Genomic DNA, 21698 nt, shown 5'->3' with positions numbered 1-21698 from the left:
GTAATTGATTGGGGGTCTGTCCCAATAATATTTGCTTCTCTCCAAATTTCCATTTTTCCTTAAAAGAAGCCAGCGAAGCTGCCCGGAAGACCAAGAACAACAATTCTCGATTTCCCTCCTAGGCGCAGCCCAAAGGCGGTCACCTGATTTGAAGGAAAGGAAACGAAACTTAACTTTAGAAGAAGACTTTCTCTTTCCTTTCCCGGCAGAGGCGGCGGCGATGGCGGGTGCAGCGTCTTTACAGGGTTTGCTGGAAGAAGCCACCTGCTCCATCTGTCTGGAGTATTTCCAGGACCCCGTGCTCATCCCGGAGTGCGGCCACAATTTCTGTCGGGGCTGCCTAAGCAGCAGTTGGGGCACGTCGGAATCGGAGGCTTCCTGTCCCCAATGCAGACAGACCTTCGCGCCCCTCAAAATTCTCCCCAACCGGCAGCTGGAGCGGATGGTGGAAGAGGCCAAGCGATGTGGAGGTTCTTGGGGCGAGGAAGGAGGGAACTTCTGCCCGAAGCACCGGGAGCCCCTCAAGCTCTTTTGCAAGGACGACGAGACCCTCATCTGTGTGGACTGCATGTTCTCCAAAGAGCACAAGGGCTACTCGGTGATCCCTCCGGAGGAGGCTTTCTCGGAATACCAGGTAGGAATCAGCCAGGAGGAATCGCTGCGGAGGGACTTTGCCTTTATTTGAACAAACTTACTTGCTTCCTCTGTTGTCCTCTTTGCCTTTATTTGAACAAACTTACTTGCTTCCTCTGTTGTCCACAAACTGGGTTTAGTCTGGGGCAGATGGAATGAGACGGGGAGGCTCAAGGAACTTTTATTGAATTAATTCATCGAAAGGATCTCAGTAGCTGAAGAAAGCAAAACTCAATAAAATTCAAATTTTATTGAATTAAGATTAAGGTTCCTTGACATCTGTTTCCTTTGATTTCTTGTCCCGGGCTACTTTACGCATACATTGCATATTTAATGTCAATAAGCTTTCTTATCAAAAGGGCTGTGTGTTTTATTATTATAATAACTAAGAAGTTTGTGCCTTAGCTAGCATCTTTTTAACTGGAGTCCTTGTAACTTTTTTGTAATCTTGTTACTAACTGGAGTCTTAATTTTCTTGTAATTTTCTTGCTGCTAGGCAGCAGTGTCCAACCGTTTGTTCCTGGTCTTGTTATACTCACCTGCAACTTTCTGCCTCTGCCATTCCTTTAACACAGTGATTTTCAACCTTTTTTGAGCCGCGGCACATTTTTTACATTTACGAAACCCTGGGGCACATGGAGTGGGGGTGGTGGTAAAAAAAGTTTGGACAAAAAAATTCTCTCTCTTCCTCCCCTTCGCTCTATTTCTTTCTCCCTCCCTCTTTCTCTCCCTTCCTTCCTCTTTCTTTCTCTCTCTCCATCCCTTTCTTTCTCTTCCTTCCTTCCTCTCTGTTTTGCCCTCTTTCTCTCTCCCTCCCTACCTCCCTGTCTTTCTCTCTCTCTCTCCTTCCCTCCCTCTCTTTTTCTCTCTCTCTTGCTTTCTTTCTCTCTCTTTCTCTCTCTTGTTCTCTTTCTCTTGTTCTCTTTCTCTTTCTCTCTTTCTTTCTCTTGTTCTCTTTCTCTCTTGCTTTCTCTCTCTCTTGCTCTTTCTCTCTCTTGCTTTCTTTCTCTCTGAGCTTCGCGGCACACCTGACTATGTCTCGCGGCACACTAGTGTGCCGCGGCACACTGGTTGAAAAACACTGCTTTAACAGACTTCCTTAATTCCAACTTTCACCTCTTGCTTTATCTTTTGAGCTTGCAATTTTTTTTATTTATCATAGTCCTCGACATTGTCTGGTCGATGGGACCTGGAGAAGGCCAACTCTTTGGGACCTAATGGGCCGTTGGGATTTATGCAGCTGAAGACAGTCTTGTAAGTAATCTGGTCCATTGCCATGTAGGGCTTTATAGGTCATCACAAACTCTTTGAATTGTGTCCGGAAACCAATTGAGAACAAATGCAGGCCGCAGAGTGCTGATGAAACATGGGTATATCTGGGAAGACCCATGACTGCTTGTGCAGCCGCATTCTGCATGATCTGTAGTTTCTGAACAGTTTTCAGAGGTAGCCCCATGTAGAGAGCGTGGCAGTAGTTGAACCTCGAGGTGATAAGGGCATGAGTGATTGTGAGCAGGGTCCAAATAGGGCCGCAACTGGTGCACCAGACAAACCTGGGCAAGCACCCTTCTCGCCACAGCCGAAAGATGATGTTCTAATGTCAGCTGTGGATCGAGGAGGACGCCCAAGTTGTGTATCCATCCCCCCCCCAGGGTAATGAATGGACAGATGGGATTGTCCTTGGGAGGCAAAACTCACAGCCACTCCATCTTGTCAGGGTTGAGTTTGAGCCTGTTGACACCCATCCAGACCCTAGCAGCCTCCAGGCACTGGCACATCACTTCCACTGCTTCATCGAGTGGACACAGGGTGGATGTGTACAACTGAGTGTCATCAGTGTATTGATGACACCTCACCCCATGTCCTTGGATAATGATGATGATGATGATAATAATAATTTATTGGTATTAATTATTATTATTTATTGGATTTATATGCCGCCCCTCTCCGTAGACTCGGATGATCTCACCCAACGGTTTCAGGTAGATATTACATAGCGTCCTACAAAAAATGATTTCGGAGAACTGTAAGAATGGAAAACAAACCTATACATAACCTGGAATGACTACAATAAAGCCTTTGACTCATTGCCACACAGCTAGATCATAAAATGCCTGGAAGTCATTGGAGTCAATGAAAACATCAGGAAATTCATAGAAAAGGCGATGAAATATTGGAAGACTGAACTTTTTGTTGGGAATGAAAGCTATGGATTGATCAACATCAGAAGGGGGATCTTCCAGGGGGACTCTTTGTTCCCATTGCTATTCATTATCATTATAATCCCGCTGTCACTCATCCTACAGAAAACAAACCTAGGCTACCAAACTGCTAGGAATTCACCAAAAATTTCACACCTGCTATATATGGATGACCTGAAGTTATACAGAAAATCAGAAACTGAGATACAGTCATTAACCAGCATTGTGCGAATCTTCAGCAATGACATCAGCATGGAATTTGGCCTGGATAAATGTGCCACAGTGGCACTGAAAAAGGGGGAAATCACTGAAAGTGAGGGCATTGAAATGCCAAATGGTCAAGCCATCAAGTGCCACCGGCCAGAAGCCTACAGATACTCGGGCATCTTGCAACTGGATAATATCAAGCATTGTCATGTGAAAACTGTGATCAGCAAAGAGTACATTCAGAGGACCAGAAAAATTTTGAAGAGTAAACTGAATGGTGGCAACACTATTAAGGCTATAAATACTTGGGCCATACCTGTCATTAGATACACAGCTGGCATAGTGAACTGAAATCAAGCAGAGCTGGACAACTTGGACAGGAAAACCAGAAAATTAATGACGATCCATCATGCACTACACCCCCGCAGTGACGTTGACAGGCTGTATTTACCAACGAAAATAGGCGGCAGAGGATTTTTTGCAAGTGAAGCAGACAGTAGAAGAAGAGAAGCATGCATTAGCTGACTACATGAAGGGGAGCAAAGAGTCAGCGTTGATGAAGGTCAACAATAGGAAGCTTCTCAAGGTGAAGCAAACTAAGGACCAGTACAGAAAAAATGTAACTCAATGTCGTATGGACAGTTGGCGGAACAAAGCATTGCATGGACAGTTCTTGGAGAAGATTGAAGGCAAAGTGGATAAAGAAAAGACCTGGTCATGGCTTACAAATGGAACACTCAAAAAGGAGACAGAAGGACTAATACTGGTGGCAGCGTTCCCCGTAAGCTGCATGCGTGAGCACGCGCACGCCCCCAACTCCCCCCGCGCACCCTTTTTTACGGGCGTGCGCTCCCCATCCCCCTGCCAGCCCGTGGGGGGGAGGCACCAGCAGTAGAAGGGAAGGGAGCCGCGGCCGCCCCTGCCTCCCCACGGTGCCTCCAGCCCCCTCTGCCTTACGGCACTGCCCCCCGCCCGCCCGATCCGCCCCCTCTGCTCCTCCGCCGCCTCCTGCCTTTGGGCACGGCTCCTCCCGCACCAGGAATGCATGCCCTGCCCGTCTCACAGTCCCTTTGCCAAGAGCACTTTCATCCCGGGCTCTCAGCAAGGGGGTTGCAGGAGAGGCGGGGCAGGTGTTCTCACAGCGGAGGCCGGCGAAGGTGATATTCAATGTCGGGGGCGCACGGGCGGTTGCGCGCGCTCCCTATCTCCCTGCCAGCCTGCTCAGAACATTCAAAATAAGAAAAACCTTTACCAGCGAAGGCTTTTCTTATTTTGAATGTTCCGGGTGGGTTGGCAGGGGGATGGGAAGCACGCACAACCGCCCGCGCGCCCCCGACATTGAATATCACCTTCGTCGGCCTCCACTGTGAGAAGAACGGAGAGAGAATGAGAGAGAGTGAGAGCAACAGACAGCAAGATAGAAAGAAAGTGAGAAAGAGAGAGAGAGAAAGGGAGAGAAAGAGATAGCAAGAGAGAGAAAGAGTGTGAGAAAGAAAACAAGAGAGAAAGAGTGAGAGAGAGAAAGCAAGAGAGAGAGAAAGAAAACAAGAGAAAGTGAGAAAAAGAGAGCGAGCAAGAGGGGGAGAGACAGAGAAAGAGGGAGAAAGAAAGAGAGAGATGAGAGAGGAAGGAAGAGAGTGAGAGAGAGGAAGAAAGCAAGGTAGAGAGAGACAGAAAGCAAGAGAGAGAGAAGAGTGGAAGGAAGAGATAGAGAGAAATGATAGAAAAAAGGGGAGAAAAAAAGAGAAATGAGAAAATGATTGAGGCAGAGAATGACAGGAAAGAGAGAGAAACAGAGAGAGAAGTGACTCTTGATTTAAAGCATATGGTAAAAGCACTTAAATAATAACAGAGAAAAAACCCAGCCCTCACCTGTTTTTATTAATAGTTATGTTTTTGGTTTTGCTGGTTGATTTAGTTTTAATTGTAATGGATTTTGGTTTTTTTAAATTATTAATTTCTTTCAATAAAAAAGGGATTTTTTTCTTATTTATTTACTTACTTACTTACTTACTTACTTACTTACTTACTTACTTACTTACTTACTTATATGCTGCCCAGTCCCAAGGGGACTGCTGCTCAGACACTATACTTTTCCGCCCACACTGAAAAAAAATAGAGGGAACATTGACTGGCGGCACAAGAACTGGCCATTAGAACAAATGCTGTCAAAGCCAGAATTGAAAAATCAACAGACGATCCAAAGTGCAGACTCTGTAAAGAAACAGATGAAACAATCGATCACATTATCAGCTGCTGCAAAAAGATCGCACAGACTGACTACAAGCATAGACATGATACTGTGGCACAGATGATCCACTGGAACTTGTGCCGGAACTACCATCTACCAGTGGCAAAGAACTGGTGGGATCATAAGCCCGAAAAAGTGGTCGAAAATGAGCAAGCAAAACTATTGTGGGACTTCCAACTGACCAAATTCTGAAGCATAACACACCAGACATTGTGATCGTGGAGAAAAAGAAAGTATGGATCATCGACATTGCAATCCCAGGAGACAGCAGAATTGAGGAGAAGCAGCTAGAGAAATTAGTGAAATACGAAGATCTAAAAATCGAGCTGCAACGACTCTGGCATAAGCCAGTGAAAGTGGTCCCCAGTGGTACTTGGCACACAGGGCGCAGTGCCAAAGGATCTCAGCGGACATTTGAAAACCGTTGGAATTGACAAAATCTCCATCTGTCAATTGCAAAAGGCCGCTTTAGTGGGATCGGCAAACATAATTCGCCGCTACATCACGCAGTCCTAGGTGCTTGGGAAGCACCCAACTGGTGATGAAATACAAAATCCAGCATAGTGATCTCGTTTGCTGAGTTGTATTGACATAATAATAATAATAATAATAATAATAATAATAATAATAATAATTTATTATTAATTATTATTATTTATTGGATTTATATGCTGCTCCTCTCCGTAGACTCGGATGATCTCACCCAACGGTTTCATGTAGATATTAAATAGCGTCCTACAAAGGGTCCTACAAAGTCTTTATTGGCGACCCCGAAAAACACTCCTTCTGGATCAGCCCATAATTTTATTTCTCACTGATGCTTCTGGGATGACTGAAATGGCATTAAAGCCTCTCACTTTAATGCCATTACAGGTAGTCCTTGACTTAAAATCAGAAAAGAAACTCAAAACTTGTATTTTCTCTTCAGATCAAGGTTGGGGATTGCCTGAAGGCTCAGAGGGAGCAGAAAGAAAAAATAGCTACATACGAAGGAGACACAGAGCAAGCAGTGCAGAAGATGCTTGTAAGTATTGATCCAACGGTGAGGTGCTTCTGAGCTAATAGGAAGGAGTCCCCCATCTGCTATCTTTAATAATAGGCAGCCTGTTTGTAGGTACAAGGTCTGACCTAAATGAAATTCAAGTTAAAGACTGTGTTAGGGCTGAAAACTTGCTCTTAACCTGAGGATTGAGATGTCCTCACTGGCCGAATGAATTACAGTTGGGTTAAGTAGTTGGGTTTATGTAGATTTCTAATATGTTGTAAGCCACCCTGAGACTGAGGAGAAGGGCGGCATAGAAATCGAACAAAGAAACAAATAAGTGCACCTGTCCCATGAGCTATGTTTCGTACAAAGGGTTTGCCTTGCTTAATAATTGAACACAAACCATATTTCATCTTATAGAAATTTTTTTGAACTCAAGCATTTTTCTGTCTCCAGTTTTGGAATCCCTGATTGCCAAGAAATTTTTCATGAAAGATTATTTAAATTCTAGCCTTTTTAAAAAAATCCCATCCCCCAGCTTTTAAAAAAATATCAAATGTTTTTTTAATATCTTTTTTTTTTAAAAAAAAAAACTTTCCTCTTTTCTGGATTCTTCAAGGAATCCATTAAATTATTATAACAATTAGAAGAAAAATAATTCAGTAAAATAATTAAAATAAAAGTATGCCTTTGCTTTTGCTTTTTCTTGTTTTAGGACCTCTTGAAAGAAGTGAAAAATGATGTAGTGGCTGAATTCAGAGAGCTTCAACTCTGGTTAGAAGCACAGGAGAAGCTTCTATTGACTAGAATGGAACAGACAGAGAAGGATATCGTGGCAAGAAAGGAGAAGGGTTTGGCCAAGCACACAGAGGAACTCTGCTCTCTTGACGATCTCATCCTGGAGATAGAAGACAAGCTTCAGCAGCCAGCCAGCAAACTGTTACAGGTCAGGCAGGAAGCTGAGATCATAGAATCCTAGGGCTGGAAGGGACCTTGGAGGTCTTCTAATCCAATCCTCTCTCCAAGGCAGGAGCCTTTATACCAGTGCTGGCGAACCTTTTATGGTTTGTGTGCCAAAAGGAGTGTGTGTGAGTGTGCTAGCATGCATACACGTGCACACACCCCTTCCTTTCCCCTATCACCCTCCCACGCTGCCTCCCCGTGCATGCACACAGGCCTTTCTGAAGCCTGGTAGGTAGTAGTGGGTTACTACCGGTGTGGTCCAGAGTGCCACATCATTAGGAACCCATGGATGATGCAATTTTCAGTGATTCCCCCTCCCCCCGGCATCTTTGTGTTGGAAGAAGCCCTCCGCCTGCCATCGTCTTAATGCTGACCTTTATTCTTCATCTGAGGAACAGCTGAGAAGCTCCTTCACAGGAGACGCCAGGAAAAAATCTCACCAAAATTGCATCAGTGCGTTACTACTCTGGACCGCACCAGTAGGAACCCACCACTGCTGGTAGGTGAAAAAAATGCTCAAAGGGGCAAACCGGAAGTGGGTTTTCCGAACTTCCAGTTCGTCCAATGGGAGATTATTTTTTTTTGCCTCTGGGGCTTCAGAGAAGCTTCCCTGAATTGTCCAGAGGACAAAAAGGCCTTTCCCAAGGCTGAAAATCAGCTGGCCGGTGCGTACATGTGAGCTTGAGCTGAAACATGGAAAGGTCTTGCATGCCCTCCCATATGGCACCTGTGGCATGCATGATGTAGGTTTGCCATCACGGCTTTATACTATCCCAAAAAAATGATTGTTCAAATTATTACTGGCAGCCTCCAATGATGGTGCACCCAAAGCTCTGTGAGGGAAGCTGTTTCACTGATAAATACTTCTCGCTCTCAGGAAGTTTTTCCTTATTTTAGGTTGGATCTTTTTGTGAGGAGCTTCTACCCTTTGCCTCTTGTTGTGCCCTCGGGTGCAACAGAGACTAAATCAATGTCCTTTTTCCAATGAAAGCCCTTCAAGTATTGGAAGATGGCTGTTGTGTCTCCCCTAAGACGTCTTTGTTAGGCTGAGCATACCGTGTCAACCTAGCCTTTCATTGTACAGTTTGGCCTCCAGAGTCTGTACCATCTCTGTCTCAGCATTTGTTGTATGATTATTACTATTACTATTATTATTATTATTATTATTATTATTATTATTATTATTAATTAGATTTGTATGCTGCCCCTCTCCATAGCCTCTGACGATGAAATGGAACAGCCTGCTTTAACCACTCCACAGAATACTCCTTTTGACTCTTTCCTTTTTTTCTTTTTTATAAATTTAATCAAAATTATAATAGTGAAAAGTATAATAGTGAAAAGTGCAAATGCTCTCTACGTGGGGCTGCTTTGAAGAGCTTTTGGAACTGCAGATCATACAAAATGCAGCCGCGCGAGTGGTCATGGGCCTCCCTAGGTATGCCGTCTCTCCAGCGCTCCGTGGCCTGCATTGGCTGCCGATTGTTTCTGGACGCAATTCAAATTGTTGATTATTACCTATAAAGCCCTACATGGCAAGTGGTTGTGGGTGTTTGTAGGGTCTCCCCCTCCCCTTAATTTCCAGGGCAAGGAGAAATGCAATACTGATCACCTTGTGCAAAGTACAGTGGTACCTCTACCTAAGAATGCCTTTACTTAAGAACATTTGTAGATAAGAACTGGGTGTTCAAGATTTTTTTGCCTCTTCTCAAGAACCATTTTCTACTTAACCTGGAAATTTGAGAGCAGCACAAAGGCCTGGTCAGTTTCCTGCCATTCACCCTTTAATCCCGGCCATCTCAGGTTTTTCTGGGCTGCCAAAAGAACCTTTCGGTGGCGCTTAAGGAGGCTTTGGCAGTCCAGAGTGAACGAAGCATTTTCCTTTCTCAAGGCATTTGGAGAGGGAATAAATCTCTGTTAGTGCCCAGAGAAAAGAAATGCTCCCTTCACTCTGGGCAGCCCAGGGTTAACGGAGCATTTTCGTTTGTCTGGGCACTTCGCTGTGGTGACTCCCTCATGCTGCATCCCCAACACACAGAGAGAGGTTGCCTCCTGGAGCATCTGGGTGTGGAAAGGTAAAAGGGGAGTCACCAAAGTGAAGGAAGGCGCCAGATACAAAGCAAGCGAGCGAGAGGAGAGGGGAGTCCTTCAGCATGGGAAGGAAGAGGAAGCAGGTAGCAGCAGAAGCAGCAGCAGCCGCCTTTTGGTCAAAGGAGCGGGAGGTTCCACCCTCTCGCCCGGCTGGATTTCTCTCTGGCACATTGTATGGCAGCCTCGTGCTCCACCTTGCCGCTTCAGAGTCCCTCTTTTTTTTAAAAGCCTTAATGTTTTGGATTTTTTTGATTCCCCTCACCTCACCTTCTTCCTTCAGCAGCGACTGTCTTCTTCCTCTTCTTCCACCTCCTCCTCCCACCCAAATTCCAAGCTTTTATTTCTTTCCTAATGGGTTTGCACGCATTATTTGCTTTTATAATGATTCCTATGGCAAAACTTGCTTCTACCTATAAACTTTTCTACTTAAGAACCTGGTCATGGAACGAATTAAGTTCTTAAGTAGAGGTATCAATGTATTATAACTGCTTGGATTTCCAAAATGCTTTGATTCTGGAAGCATAAATGCAGGGGATTTTTCTACCCTGTTGATGCACTATTTTCTTTCCCAAATGGTCTTTTGTTTTTGCTATTATGTTCATACATACACACAAACACACACATCTGTAATTGTGCTGGAATCAACCAGTGTATATTTTTTCTTAGGCAAAAAAGTAAAAATAAGATATCTCTAAAAGACGTTGAACAACTGGGGCGGGGCGGGGGAGAACAATGAGATTTTTAAAATTAAAATTGAAAGTACATTATATGTCTGTTAGTTGTCCAGACATTTTGCTCATTTATTTTGTGAATGTAAGAATTTAATTTTCTGCATAGGAAATGGCTCCTTTCAGTGCTTTGTCTCTTTATTTTTAGGACGTTGGAAGCATCTTGAAGAAGTAAGTAAATCCACCCTTTTCTTTACAGTCTCAGATCCTCAGCAGATCCTCCAGCAGTTTTTCTCTTTTGGAAACTTCTCTTTGTATTTAGCTGTATTTTAATGTAAAGACAATATACTGTATTTCAGGGTTTTTTAGACATTTCCTCAGATAACTGCAACACAATATAATTAACAATATTTGATATGATCTATTATTACAGTTGGTTTCACTGCCAGTCAGATGTTTAGATTGAGTTTTCCATTTCATCCACACTTTGAGTCTAAACTCTTCCAAGTAATGCAAGTATCATAAATACATGCCGGTTACCACGCAAACAAATCGTGATTACAGGGACAATGTGATAGATGTTAAGAAAATGTTGTAAGTCATTGATTGCTTAGAAATAGTCAGAAATTGAAGGTTAAGTGTTAGTGCGATTTTATTGCATTACCTTAATCCATCAAGATCAGTTTGAATATTACATCCATAGTCTAATTACATATGACACCCATATTAGTCATTGGTCATCTGTCATTGGCCATTTCTTTGGCCAAGAGACTTTCAAGATTAGGGAGCCCAAAACTGAAACTTTGTTGCCATTACTAGATCTCATTTAACTTGATCAAGGTGGATGAATGCAGTTCTGGGTCAGAATCTACTGTGTCACCATGGTGTCTATATTTGAATAGCTAGCCAGAGAAATGACTGAAGCCTGGAAAACAGGGTCCCTTCTCAGTCAACCAGAGTGCTGTTTTTATACCAGTTTACCAGGTACTTGGGAGGCAAGGACAGGACAACACAAGAAAACAATAATCAGTTAATAGCTTGCCATCAAAACCCCACTGAACAACTAAAAGCCACACACAAGCAAACACGACATAAATACAATATGTAGAACAGCTCAGTGCACACATTCTGGTGGGAGAGAGAGAAATTCCCTGGGGAACCTGAAATCTGAAAGCTCAGAAGACAAAACCTCTGGTGACCGACCCAGATTGGATGGTGTAGCTGGCTAATCCTCAAGCACCATTCGATGGTTTAGAAAGCTTCTATTGGCAGGTTGATAAGGGTTACAGGAACTGGGCATGGCTAGTCTAATGAAGAGAAGGACCAGGGGAAATGTGATAGCAGTGTTCCAGTATTTCAGGGGCTGTTACAGAGAGGAGTGGGGGGGGGGGGGGGTCAATCTGTTTTCCAAAACACCTGAAGGCCAGACAAGGAATAATGGATGGAAGTGATCAAGGAGAGATTCAACCTAGAAATAAGGAGACATTTTCTGACTAATGAATCACTGGGACAACTTGCCTTCAGACACTGTGGGAGCTTCATCCCTGGAAGCTTTCAAGAAGAGATGGTGTAAGGCACGGATGGTGACCCTATGGCACATGTGCTGCAGAGGGCACGCAGAGTCATACCTGAGGGCACGTGAGCTCCAGCATGCATGCACACGCTGACCATCAGATTTTTGGCCTTGTCTTTTGACTGTTTTTGCTCTCAACAGGCTTCAAGAAATTGTCCCAAACTTGGGGGGGGGGATGGCGAAAAACGGGCCAACTGGAAGTCCGGAAGCTTCAGTGTGGCCTGTGCGCATGAACGGGGGAGGTTGTACGCATGTATGGGAGGCAGCATGGGGGTTGTTTCCATGCGTGTGGGGGGAGAGGGCATTGCAATATGGGTGTGGGCATGCTATCACATGCACCTATACCCTTTTGTCACCTGAGCCAAAAAAGGGTTCGCCATCACCGGTGGAAGGTTTTCTGCTTGGGTGGCGGTGTTGTGGTGGGTGGACTAGATGGTCTTCCCACTCTTATTCTGTTATTTTGACTTGCCAGGCACCAGGATAAGGAAACGTATGAGAATCCAGTGGATTTACTTCTAGAGCCGAAGTGGGCAATCTGGGATTACCGTGATGTCCTTGCACTTTTGAAAAGTGCCAAGAAAAAAATGAGAGGTAAAAAAGAGCCCCTGGGGTTTTACCCTAGATGACATTTTGAGTATCCAAGAGAGATTCTGGCTCAGTCTGATTGTAAAATGAGACTCACCTGTATTCTTCGTAGTCCAAATCCATATGCACTGATCACTGGGGAAGCAGAATAAGCCACCACTAAGTATAATGAAATATATACAGGTAGTTCTTGACTGAGAACCACAGATGAGCTGAAAATGACTCTGGCGAAGCAGGTCAGTTACTAAGTGAGCAGTGCCCCGTTTTACAAACTATTTTGCCACAGTTATGCAGAAAATCCGGCCGATGAAGTGAATCGTGGCTGATAAATGAATCTGGCTTCCCCCATTAACTTTGCTTGTCAGAAGCTCCCCAGGAAGGTTGAAGAGGACAATCCCAGATGCTGCAACCATCATAAATGCAAGCCAGTTCCCAGTGGCCGAATTTTGGTCACGTGACTGGGGAGGCTCCAGCAGTCATAAGTGGGAGAACAGGTCATGAATCACTTTTTTCGGTGCCGCTGTAATTCCACTACACAAATAGTTGTAAGTTGAGAACTACCTGCCTATAGAATATATAGTGGAGTATATTTATACCTGATGGACTATGTATAGCCACCAATGACATTCTGGCTTCTAGTTTTCCATATTCCTTATTTCCTGATTTGAGTCCAAGGAAAGCAAACCAGGATATTTGTAGGGAGGCCCTTCTGTGGCTCCAATTCAAGTAATGAGATACTGTATCCCTCCCTTTTCTTCCTCAGATACCCTGGAAAGTGGACTTCAGCTACGGGAAGGTAAATATAAGGATTTATAAGAATCACAGTTGCTTGCTATTTTAAGCTCTGATGCCATTAACTTTAAGAAAAACATGATAATTAACAAAAAAGGAAAATATAGGATTAGATACCCTAGAGCAGGGGTCCCCAAACTTTTTACACAGGGGGCCAGTTCACTGTCCCTCAGACTGTTGGAGAGCCGGACTATAAAAAAAACGTATGAACAAATCCCTATGCACACTGCACATACCTTATTTAAAGTAAAAAACAAAATGGGAACAAATTCAATATTTAATATTTATTCTCCCTCTTTCTTTCTTTCTCTCTCTCTTTGTCCTTCTCTTTCTATTTTCCTCCCTCTCTTTCTCTCTGTCCTTCTCTTTCTCTCTTGCTTTCTTTTTCTCTCTTCTCTCTTTCTTTCACTCACTCTCTTTGTATCTCTCCCTCTTTCTCTCTCCATCTGTCTGTCTCTCCCTTTCTCTCTCCCTTTCTCTCTCTCCTTTTCCTTTCTCTCTCTCTCTATTTCTTTCTCTCTTTTCTTTCTTTCTCTTCTTTCTCTCACTCACTCTTTGTATCTCTCCCTCTTTGTATCTCTCCCTCTTTCCCTCTCTCTCTCTCCCTTTCTATCCCTTTCTCTCTGTCCCTCTTTCTTTCTCTTATCTCTCCTTCTCTCACTCACTCTCTTTCTCTCTCTTTGTATCTCTCTCTTCCTCTCTCTCCCTCTCTCTATCTCTTCCTCTTTCTCCCTTTCTATCTCTCTTCTTCCTTTCTCTCTTTCTTGCTTTCTTTCTCTCTCTTTCTCTCCCCCTCCTTTTTCTCTCTCTTTCTTTCTCTCTCATATACCACGTCGGCAACAGAGAGAGAAATAGAGAAGTAGAGGTCGGGGGCGTTACCGGGAGGTGGAGGTGGCGTGGGGCTGGATGCTGGGTGCCAGGGTCGCCGGGAAGGGCGAAGGGGTGGACGTAGCTGCTGCCTCTCAGCTGCAGAGGCGAATGGGGCGGAGGCAACGGCGGAGTCCAGCGCTGGGGCCATATGGGGCCGCTCATCCAGGGGGGCGTGGACTGGCAAGCCACCCTCCGCGCTCTCTCTCTCATACACCATGCCGGCAAGAGAGAGAGAAAGAGAGAGAGTGGAGGGCGGCTTGCCGGTCCACTCCCCCCTGGATGAGCAGCCCTGCATGGCCCCAGCGCCGGACTCTGCCGTTGCCTCCAGCTAGAGTTTTCCAGCTAGAGATTAAACTTGATGCAGCTGAGAGGCAGCAGCCACATACACTCCTTCACCCTCCCCAGCGTCCCCGGCACCCAGCCCCAAGCCACTTCCACCTCCTGGTAACGTGCCGGGCCTAGACCAGCAGGAACAGGTGGTGGTGCGCCGCGAAGGGCCGCGTTTGAAGACCACCACGGCGCCGCAGTCTCAGATCGCTCACTTCTCCGGCCAGCAAAGCCGGCTGCCCGGGAAAGTGGTGCGCTTTTTAAATGCACGCTTTTCAAATGTGACACTTTCCTGCATCAGCCAGCAAAGCCGGGCAGTCGGCTGGAGAAGCGAGCGATCCAGGACTGCATAGCTTTTTGCCACTTTAAATATTTTTGTGTGGGGTGGTCGCACGTGCAGCTTAGAAGGAACAATGCCAGCGGGTGCCACTTTCCGCACAACTCCAGCCTTCTCCTGCCCCGGCCAGCGCGGCCACCTTGCCGCTGACACAGGTGGTGGGGACTGCCTTATCCCCCCTCAGGGCCTCTTTGACAGCCCTTCCCGGCAGAGGCGCTGCGTCTGCCTCCCCAACACCTCCCGCCACCGGCGCCCAGCTCTGCTCATCCGAAGCCTGCTGTTGAGGCTGGAGAGCGGGCTTCGGGCTCTCGGCTTCAGCGGCCGCCATGGGGCCGTTGTTGTCACGGCGGCTGCCCTGTGCTTTTTAAACGCGGCACTTTCCTGCCCTGCTTTCCCGGGCAGCTGGCTTTACTGGCCAGAGCAGAGCGGCTGCCGCGACAACAACAACGCCATGGTGACCGCTGATGCTGAGAGCTGTCAAAGAGGCCCTGAAGGGGTACAGTGTGGTCCCCGCCACCTGTGTTAGCGGTGAAGTGGCTGTGCCAGTCGGGGCGGGAGAAGACTGGAGTTGTGTCAACGCCAGGCTTCGGGTGAGCAGAGCCGTGTGCCGGCGGCGGGAGCTGTTGGGGACGCAGAAGCGGCGCCTCTGCCGGGAAGGGCTGTCAGAGGCCCTGAAGGGGGACAGGGCGGTCCCCGCCACCTGTGTCAGTGGTGAGGGGGAGGCGATGGAGGTCAGGGGTTTTTAAGTAGCCATCTTCCCCCCCCACACACTTAGCCATGGCGCACTTAGCTGTGACTTTCAGTGGACAGTTTTTCAATCGCCAATTGCCTTTTCCTGAATTTCACGTCCGCTCACCACGGAGGAGGAGGTGGGGAGGAGGAGGTGGAGAGGCAAGGGGGCGGGAAGGAAAGCGAGCCTCCAATTGGCCAATTTCTTTCTCGCCTTTAGGGAGAGGAACTGTTGCTGCTCTGCCATAGGGCAGCAACAGTTTCTCTCCCTAAAGGCCGCAAAGGAAGGGGCCAATTGCAGGCCTGCTTTCCTCCCCGTCCCCTTGCCTCTCCACCTTCTCCTCGCTCAGCAGCTGACCGCGGTAAGTGGACAGGAGATTCGGGAGCTTATTATATCGATCAGTAAAATCTCATGAGCTGCTGCGGGCCGGTTAAAAGACCTCATCGGGCCGCATCCGGCCCGCGGGCCGTAGTTTGGGGACCGCTGCCCTAGAGAGTATGATGATCCAGTAAACTTTAATGCTTTTTTGAATTATGAACTATTACTTGCCATTTATATATACAATATGAGCTTAAACAGCAGAGACAAATTTGTTTTGTGTCTAATTACATTTGGCCAAATAAAGCTGTTGTTCTGTCCTGTCCTGTCCTATTTCTACTCCTACTCCTCTACTCCACACCACTCATCTAGAAAATTGAAGTCAATCTTGGTGTAGAATTAAAGATCCGGAGAAATGGGAAAATATGGCCTGGGACATAGAAACATAGAAGATTGACGGCAGAAAAAGGCCTCCTGGTCCATCTAGACTGCCCTTATACTATTTCCTGTATTTTATCTTAGAATGGATATATGTTTATCCCAGGCATGTTTAAATTCATTTACTGTGGATTTACCAACCACGTCTGCTAGAAGTTTGTTCGAAGCATCTACTACTCTTTCAGTAAAATAATATTTTCTCATGTTGCTTCTGAACTTTCTCCCAACTAACCTCAGATTGTGCCCCCTTGTTCTTGTGTTCACTTAACTATTAAAAGCACTTCCCTCCTGAACCTTATTTAACCTTTTAACATATTTAAATGTTTCAATCATGTTCCCCCTTTCCCTTCTGTCCTCTAGACCAGTGTTTTTCAACCGGTGTGCCGCGGCACACTAGTGTGCCGCGAGACATGGTCAGGTGTGCCGCGAGGCGGTTCGCCCCCCCCCGCTATTGCCCCCCCCGCCGCCGCCGCTATTGGCACCCTCCCACGGGAGGCCGGCAAAGGTTGCTTTGAAAGTCGGCCCCCTCGCGCCCATTGCTTCTCGTCGCTTCCCCAAAGCACCGTCGCTTCCCCGAAAGCGCGCTCCTCATCTCCCTGCCAGCCCGCGGGGGGGGGCGGGGAGGCGCCGGCAGCAGAAGGGAAGGGAGCCGCGGCCGCCCCTGCCTCCCCACGGTGCCTCCGGCCCCCTCGGCCTTTCGGCGCTGCCCCCCGCCCGCCCCCTCTCCTCCTCCGCTGTCTCCTGCCTTTCGGCATGGCTCCTCCCGCACCCGGAACGCAGGAGACAAAAAATGGCCCAACTCTCGTTCTCTCTCCGTTCTCAGCGGAGGCCAGCGAAGGTAATATTCAATGTCGGGAGCGCGCGCGCAGTTGCGCGCGCTCCCTACCCCCCTGCTAGCCGCTCGGAATATTCAAAATAAGAAAAACCTTAGCCGGTGAAGGCTTTTTTATTTTGAATATTCCGAGCGGCTAGCAGGGGGGTAGGGAGCACGCGCAACCGCCCGCGCGCTCCCGACATTGAATATCACCTTCGCTGGCCTCCGCTGAGAAGAACGGAGAGAGAACGAGAGTGAGTGACAGCAACAGACAGCAAGATAGAGAGAAAGTGAGAAAGAGAGAGAGAGAAAGGGGGGAGAGAAAGAGATAGCAAGAGAGAGAACAAGAGAGAGAAAGAGTGTGAGAAAGAAAACAAGAGAGAGAGAGAAAGCAAGAGAGAGAGAGAAAACAAGAGAGAAAGTGAGAAAAAGAGAGAGGGAGGGAGAGAGAAAGAGAGAGAGAGAAAGAACAAGAGAGAGAAAGAAAATAAGAGAGAACAAGAGAGAGAGAGAGAAAATAAGAGAAAAAGAGATAGCAAGAGAGAGAGAAAGCAAGAGAGACAGATAGGGAGAGGAAAGGAGAGAGAAATGAGAACAAAAAGGGGAGAAAAAAGGAGAAATGATTGAGGCAGAGAATGAGAGGAGAGAGAAACAAAAGAGAGAGAGAGGGGTGATTCTTGAAGCATATGGTAAAAAGCACCCAAATAATAAGAAATGCCCCCCAGCCCACACCTCTTTTTGAAAAGAATAAAAGAGAAAAAACCCCAGCCCTCAACTGGTTTTGGAAATGGTTCCAGTGTGTATACACACACACACATAAGGGGGGGAGAGAGACAGGGATGGAAAAAGAGGAGAAGTGAGAGGGAAAAGGAATGAGGGAAAAAGGGAGGAAGAGAGAGAAATGACAAACATGAGAGAGAAAAGGGGGAAAGACAGGAGAAGTACCCAGAAATGAGATATAAATTTGAGTAGGGATGATTGATGATTGACTGTATTTATAAGGGGATGTTACATGGGATTGTATATACGAGGGGGTTATGTATGTATGTATGTATGTATGTATGTATGTATGTATGTATGTATGTATGTATTTATTTATTTATTTATTTAATTTGTGTCATTTTGGTTGGTGGTGTGCCCCAGGATTTTGTAAATGTAAAAAATGTGCCGCGGCTCAAAAAAGGTTGAAAATCACTGCTCTAGACTATACAGATTGAGTTCATTAAGTCTTTCCTGATAAGGAAACCTCTGAGAAAGTCACTGAATCAGTTATTTTGCCCAGCTCCATGCTAAAACATTGGAAATCTCTTTTTACTAGATTAACATTTCTCTGGGACAAATCATTTGTTCCAAGATGCACCATTTTATTTATTCATTTTATTTCCAGTAACTGCACCTGATGGCTTGGTAGCACTATACACCTCACCTTCAGTCCACTATGGACTGAAAGAAATATTGAATTCCTACCAAACTAATAACATCCTGTGGACTTTACTGCTTGATTTTAAGTTGGTGAGAGATGAGGTCTTTGGGAGCAGAGAAATTAGGTCGTTTGGGTCAAAGCACATAGCAAAGTTGGAACATCAGGGTTGCCTCCATTTTGTGGGCCATCTGACTGATGAAAACAGAGGTTCCCTGTGCAAGATCTCCCCTTTCCTCCATGCCTGTGATACCCTGAAGCTCATAGAGAAAAGAGCAGAGCTTCCTCACATCCCATCGTTTGTCCCAAGTTACCACTGGGGGATCCTTCTGACTGCCAGTTGGAATTGAAACAAGGCAGCCTCTTGCTCTGCCTGATCTTCTGGATTGCTAGAGTACCTGTTCAGCCTTGGCTGTCTCAGCAACTCATTGAAGGGAAAGCCAACACTCTTCACTCCCAATCCCATTTATCTCACCTGCAAGATGGAAGCTGAAGAGAATTGTGAAGGGAGGCTAGAAGAAGTGGAGCACTATGAAGGGTTTGAAGGACTTGGCCATATGTCTTCAACCTTGACCAATGTAAAATGTGTGGACTTCAGTTCCCTGAATTCCCCATTCAGCATGGCGGACCTGAAGAGCAATAAGCAGAGTGGTGGCCACATAGGAGACTAGAGACTAAAGGAATTGACCAGTAGGCCCAAGAGATGCACAGTTGAGCGGTGGAGTCAAGAGCAGGTGAAATAATTGAGGGATCCTGAGGGCAGGCAGCTGAGTGGCAGCTGGACTGACAGTTGGAAATGGCAATCAAAGTGAATGGAATGAGAAAGCCAGATGTCAGAACGATGCCAAACAGGCTGGCAATTAACAGAGGATGGGACTTAGACAGGGGGAGAGCCCGAGTGCTTGGAAAAAGGGTACCTGGACACTGGTAGTCCCATCAGGGAATTCTGCGAGTTGAAGTCCACAGGTCTTACAGTTGCCAAAGTTGGAGAACTCTTAACAAGGCAACGCTTAGCTGTTGTTTAAAAGAAAACGAGTCTTCCAGTCCTAGACGTGGTTGGTAAATCCACAGTAACTTAATTTAAACATGCCTGGGATAAACATATATCCATTGTAAGATAAAATACAGGAAATAGTATAAGGGCAGACTAGATGGACCATGAGGTCTTTTTCTGCCTTCAGTCTTCTATGTTTCTATGTTTCTAGATGGGGTGTTTTGAAACTGAATTCCCTTCACACAAGAGGGTTAAACTCTTGGGGGTGAAGACACTCAAAAGCCCTGCAGCTGATACTCTTATTTTTCTCTGTCCTTCCTTCCCTTCCCCTTTCCAGAGAATGTAATTCTGGATCCAGACACAGCCCATCCTGACCGGCTTCACATTTCCGAAGATCGGCAATACGTCATAGGAATTAAGCCAGTCACAGCAACATATCCTGTCCCAAGCTGGAAAAGATTTGAATGTAATCCTTATGTCCTTGGCTGTCAGACGTTCTCAACTGGGAGACATTTCTGGGAAGTAATTGTAGGGGATAGAACAGGATGGGGTGTGGGGGTTGCCAAAAAGCCAGAGAACACAATAAGTGTTGATGTGCTGACCAGCCACTGGCAGATTGGGGAAAGGGAAGAGAAATACAAGGCCACGTCTCGGTCAGAACACTTTGAACTGGTCCTGATTGAGAGGCCCATGAGGATGCGGGTCTCACTCAACTGCGAAGAGGGGAAACTGGACTTTTTTGATGCTAAGACTGCAGCTCTGCTCCATACATTCTCCGATGCTTCCTTGGTTGGAGAGACCCTTCAGCCCTGTTTCTATGTGTGTCATGGTGTCTACATGACACTCCTCTGAGTTTTATGCTGTTTGAAATGAAACAAATAAGTGATTATTCAGGGTAACACATAGGAAAGAGAAGACGTACAGAAGACAGTGGACAAAAACAAAACCTACCGTCTGTTATGAAGATAAGAGATGGGAGAGCTACGTGGGCTAAATATTTCACCTGCAAGTCAAGCCAAAATTCAAATAGAATTGTTAATTGAACTGAAGTGAAATGGTAATGGAATACATTATTAAATAAATATATTGAGAAAATGCCCAATAACACTCTTTTTTCTTTTTTCTTTGATCCTCCTCTGCTTTTTATTTAGCAACTGTAAAAGAAGGTGGCAATCTAATAATGATGGGCTGTCTGCTAAAATAAACCCAGGTCATGACACACACTTGAAAGTAAATCAGGAAGCCTGCCATTGTGGAGACTCTCTGGCAAGAACAAAGAATGCCTATCCACAGGAAATATGCATGTGTAAAGCTTGTAACAATTCTGGGTAGTTAGAAAGCTGATAAAAGTAATAAGAGTTAGGCAACTTGCAGACCTCAGCTAAAAGTGAGGAATAGAGATGGCTTGGAGCAAATAAAAGGTGTGTTAGATAACTCCTGGGGCATTCATTAGCCAAGGCTTAGAAATAGGGACACTAGAGACTAATAGAACAAATGACTAAAACGTTTATTAGATCATAGAAACATAGAAACATAGAAGACTGATGGCAGAAAAAGACCTCATGATCCATCTAGTCTGCCCTTATACTATTTTCTGTATTTTATCTTAGGATGGATATATGTTTATCCCAGGCATGTTTAAATTCAGTTACTGTGGATTTATCTACCACGTCTGCTGGAAGTTTGTTCCAAGGATCTACTACTCTTTCAGTAAAATAATATTTTCTCATGTTGCTTTTGATCTTTCCCCCAACTAACTTCAGATGATATCTCTTATTACCCCACCTTGTCCCGCCTTTAGTGAAAATGTGAAAACAGGTAATTTAATAACATTATTAACTTTGATAAAAATGCAAATTAGGATGAACATTTAAAATGCTAATGCTTAGGAAGGGGGAATTTGAGAGATGTTTCCGGAAATGATGAAAAATGGTAAATGCAGTACCTGGTGTAACTGTAAGAGGAGAAATATAGGGCGTATAGTGATGTTATTTATGTGTAAAGATTGAGCAACGAGGATAAAGGATGATGGAAAGAGAATAATGAGACTGAAGCTGGGATAATAAAGAAATGATTAATTTGCAATAAAGGATTATATAAAAGAGACGAATGCTGAAAAAAATGGGAAGATTAGAATATATTAAAATCATGAGTATGTATATGATGTGTAAGATGTGACCCAGTGAAAACTGTTTACATAAAATATGTATGGTGACAAAATTGTAATAAAATAAAAAACTAAAAAAAAAGAAACAAATTAAGGAGCAGGAACAAGCCCTGGCGGAGGAAAAGAAAGAGGCAAAATGTGGAGAAAAAGTAAGGACAGGACAGGAGACGTCCCAGGGTATAAAGGGTGTCCACCTGAGATCCGGATTTGAAATGGGAAACTGGCAGCAAAAAGGCATTGCTAATCCTAATATTTCAAAATCAGCCAAAATACAACCCACTAGTGGGTTGTATTTTGATTGATTTTGAGATATTGGGAGGATTAGATATAAGGA

The 21698-nt window shown here is 45.3% G+C and overlaps 2 protein-coding genes across 3 annotated transcripts in view; both read left to right on the top strand.

Annotated features, from left to right (window-relative positions):
- The window catches only part of LOC139163114 (zinc finger protein RFP-like), a 182952-nt gene that overhangs the window by 23305 nt on the left and 137949 nt on the right, over positions 1-21698 (top strand). The window lies entirely within an intron of this gene.
- LOC139163118 (E3 ubiquitin-protein ligase TRIM39-like) lies at positions 149-20299 on the top strand. Of its 2 annotated transcripts, XM_070744079.1 has the most exons (7): positions 149-634; positions 6221-6316; positions 6993-7223; positions 10208-10230; positions 12045-12163; positions 12921-12953; positions 19535-20299. In XM_070744079.1, exons 1-7 carry the CDS (start codon positions 221-223, stop codon positions 20047-20049), a joined length of 1431 nt encoding a protein of 476 aa, XP_070600180.1. In that variant the 5' UTR covers positions 149-220; the 3' UTR covers positions 20050-20299. The 2 variants fall into 2 exon arrangements, with proteins under 2 accessions (XP_070600180.1, XP_070600181.1); XM_070744080.1 differs by lacking the exons at positions 6221-6316; positions 6993-7223.

This window comes from Erythrolamprus reginae, chromosome 2 (genome assembly GCF_031021105.1).
Source record: "Erythrolamprus reginae isolate rEryReg1 chromosome 2, rEryReg1.hap1, whole genome shotgun sequence".
Taxonomy (NCBI): Eukaryota; Metazoa; Chordata; class Lepidosauria; order Squamata; family Dipsadidae; genus Erythrolamprus; species Erythrolamprus reginae.
Note: the sequence above shows the minus strand (reverse complement) of the source record. Positions and strands in the feature narration are given on the sequence as shown.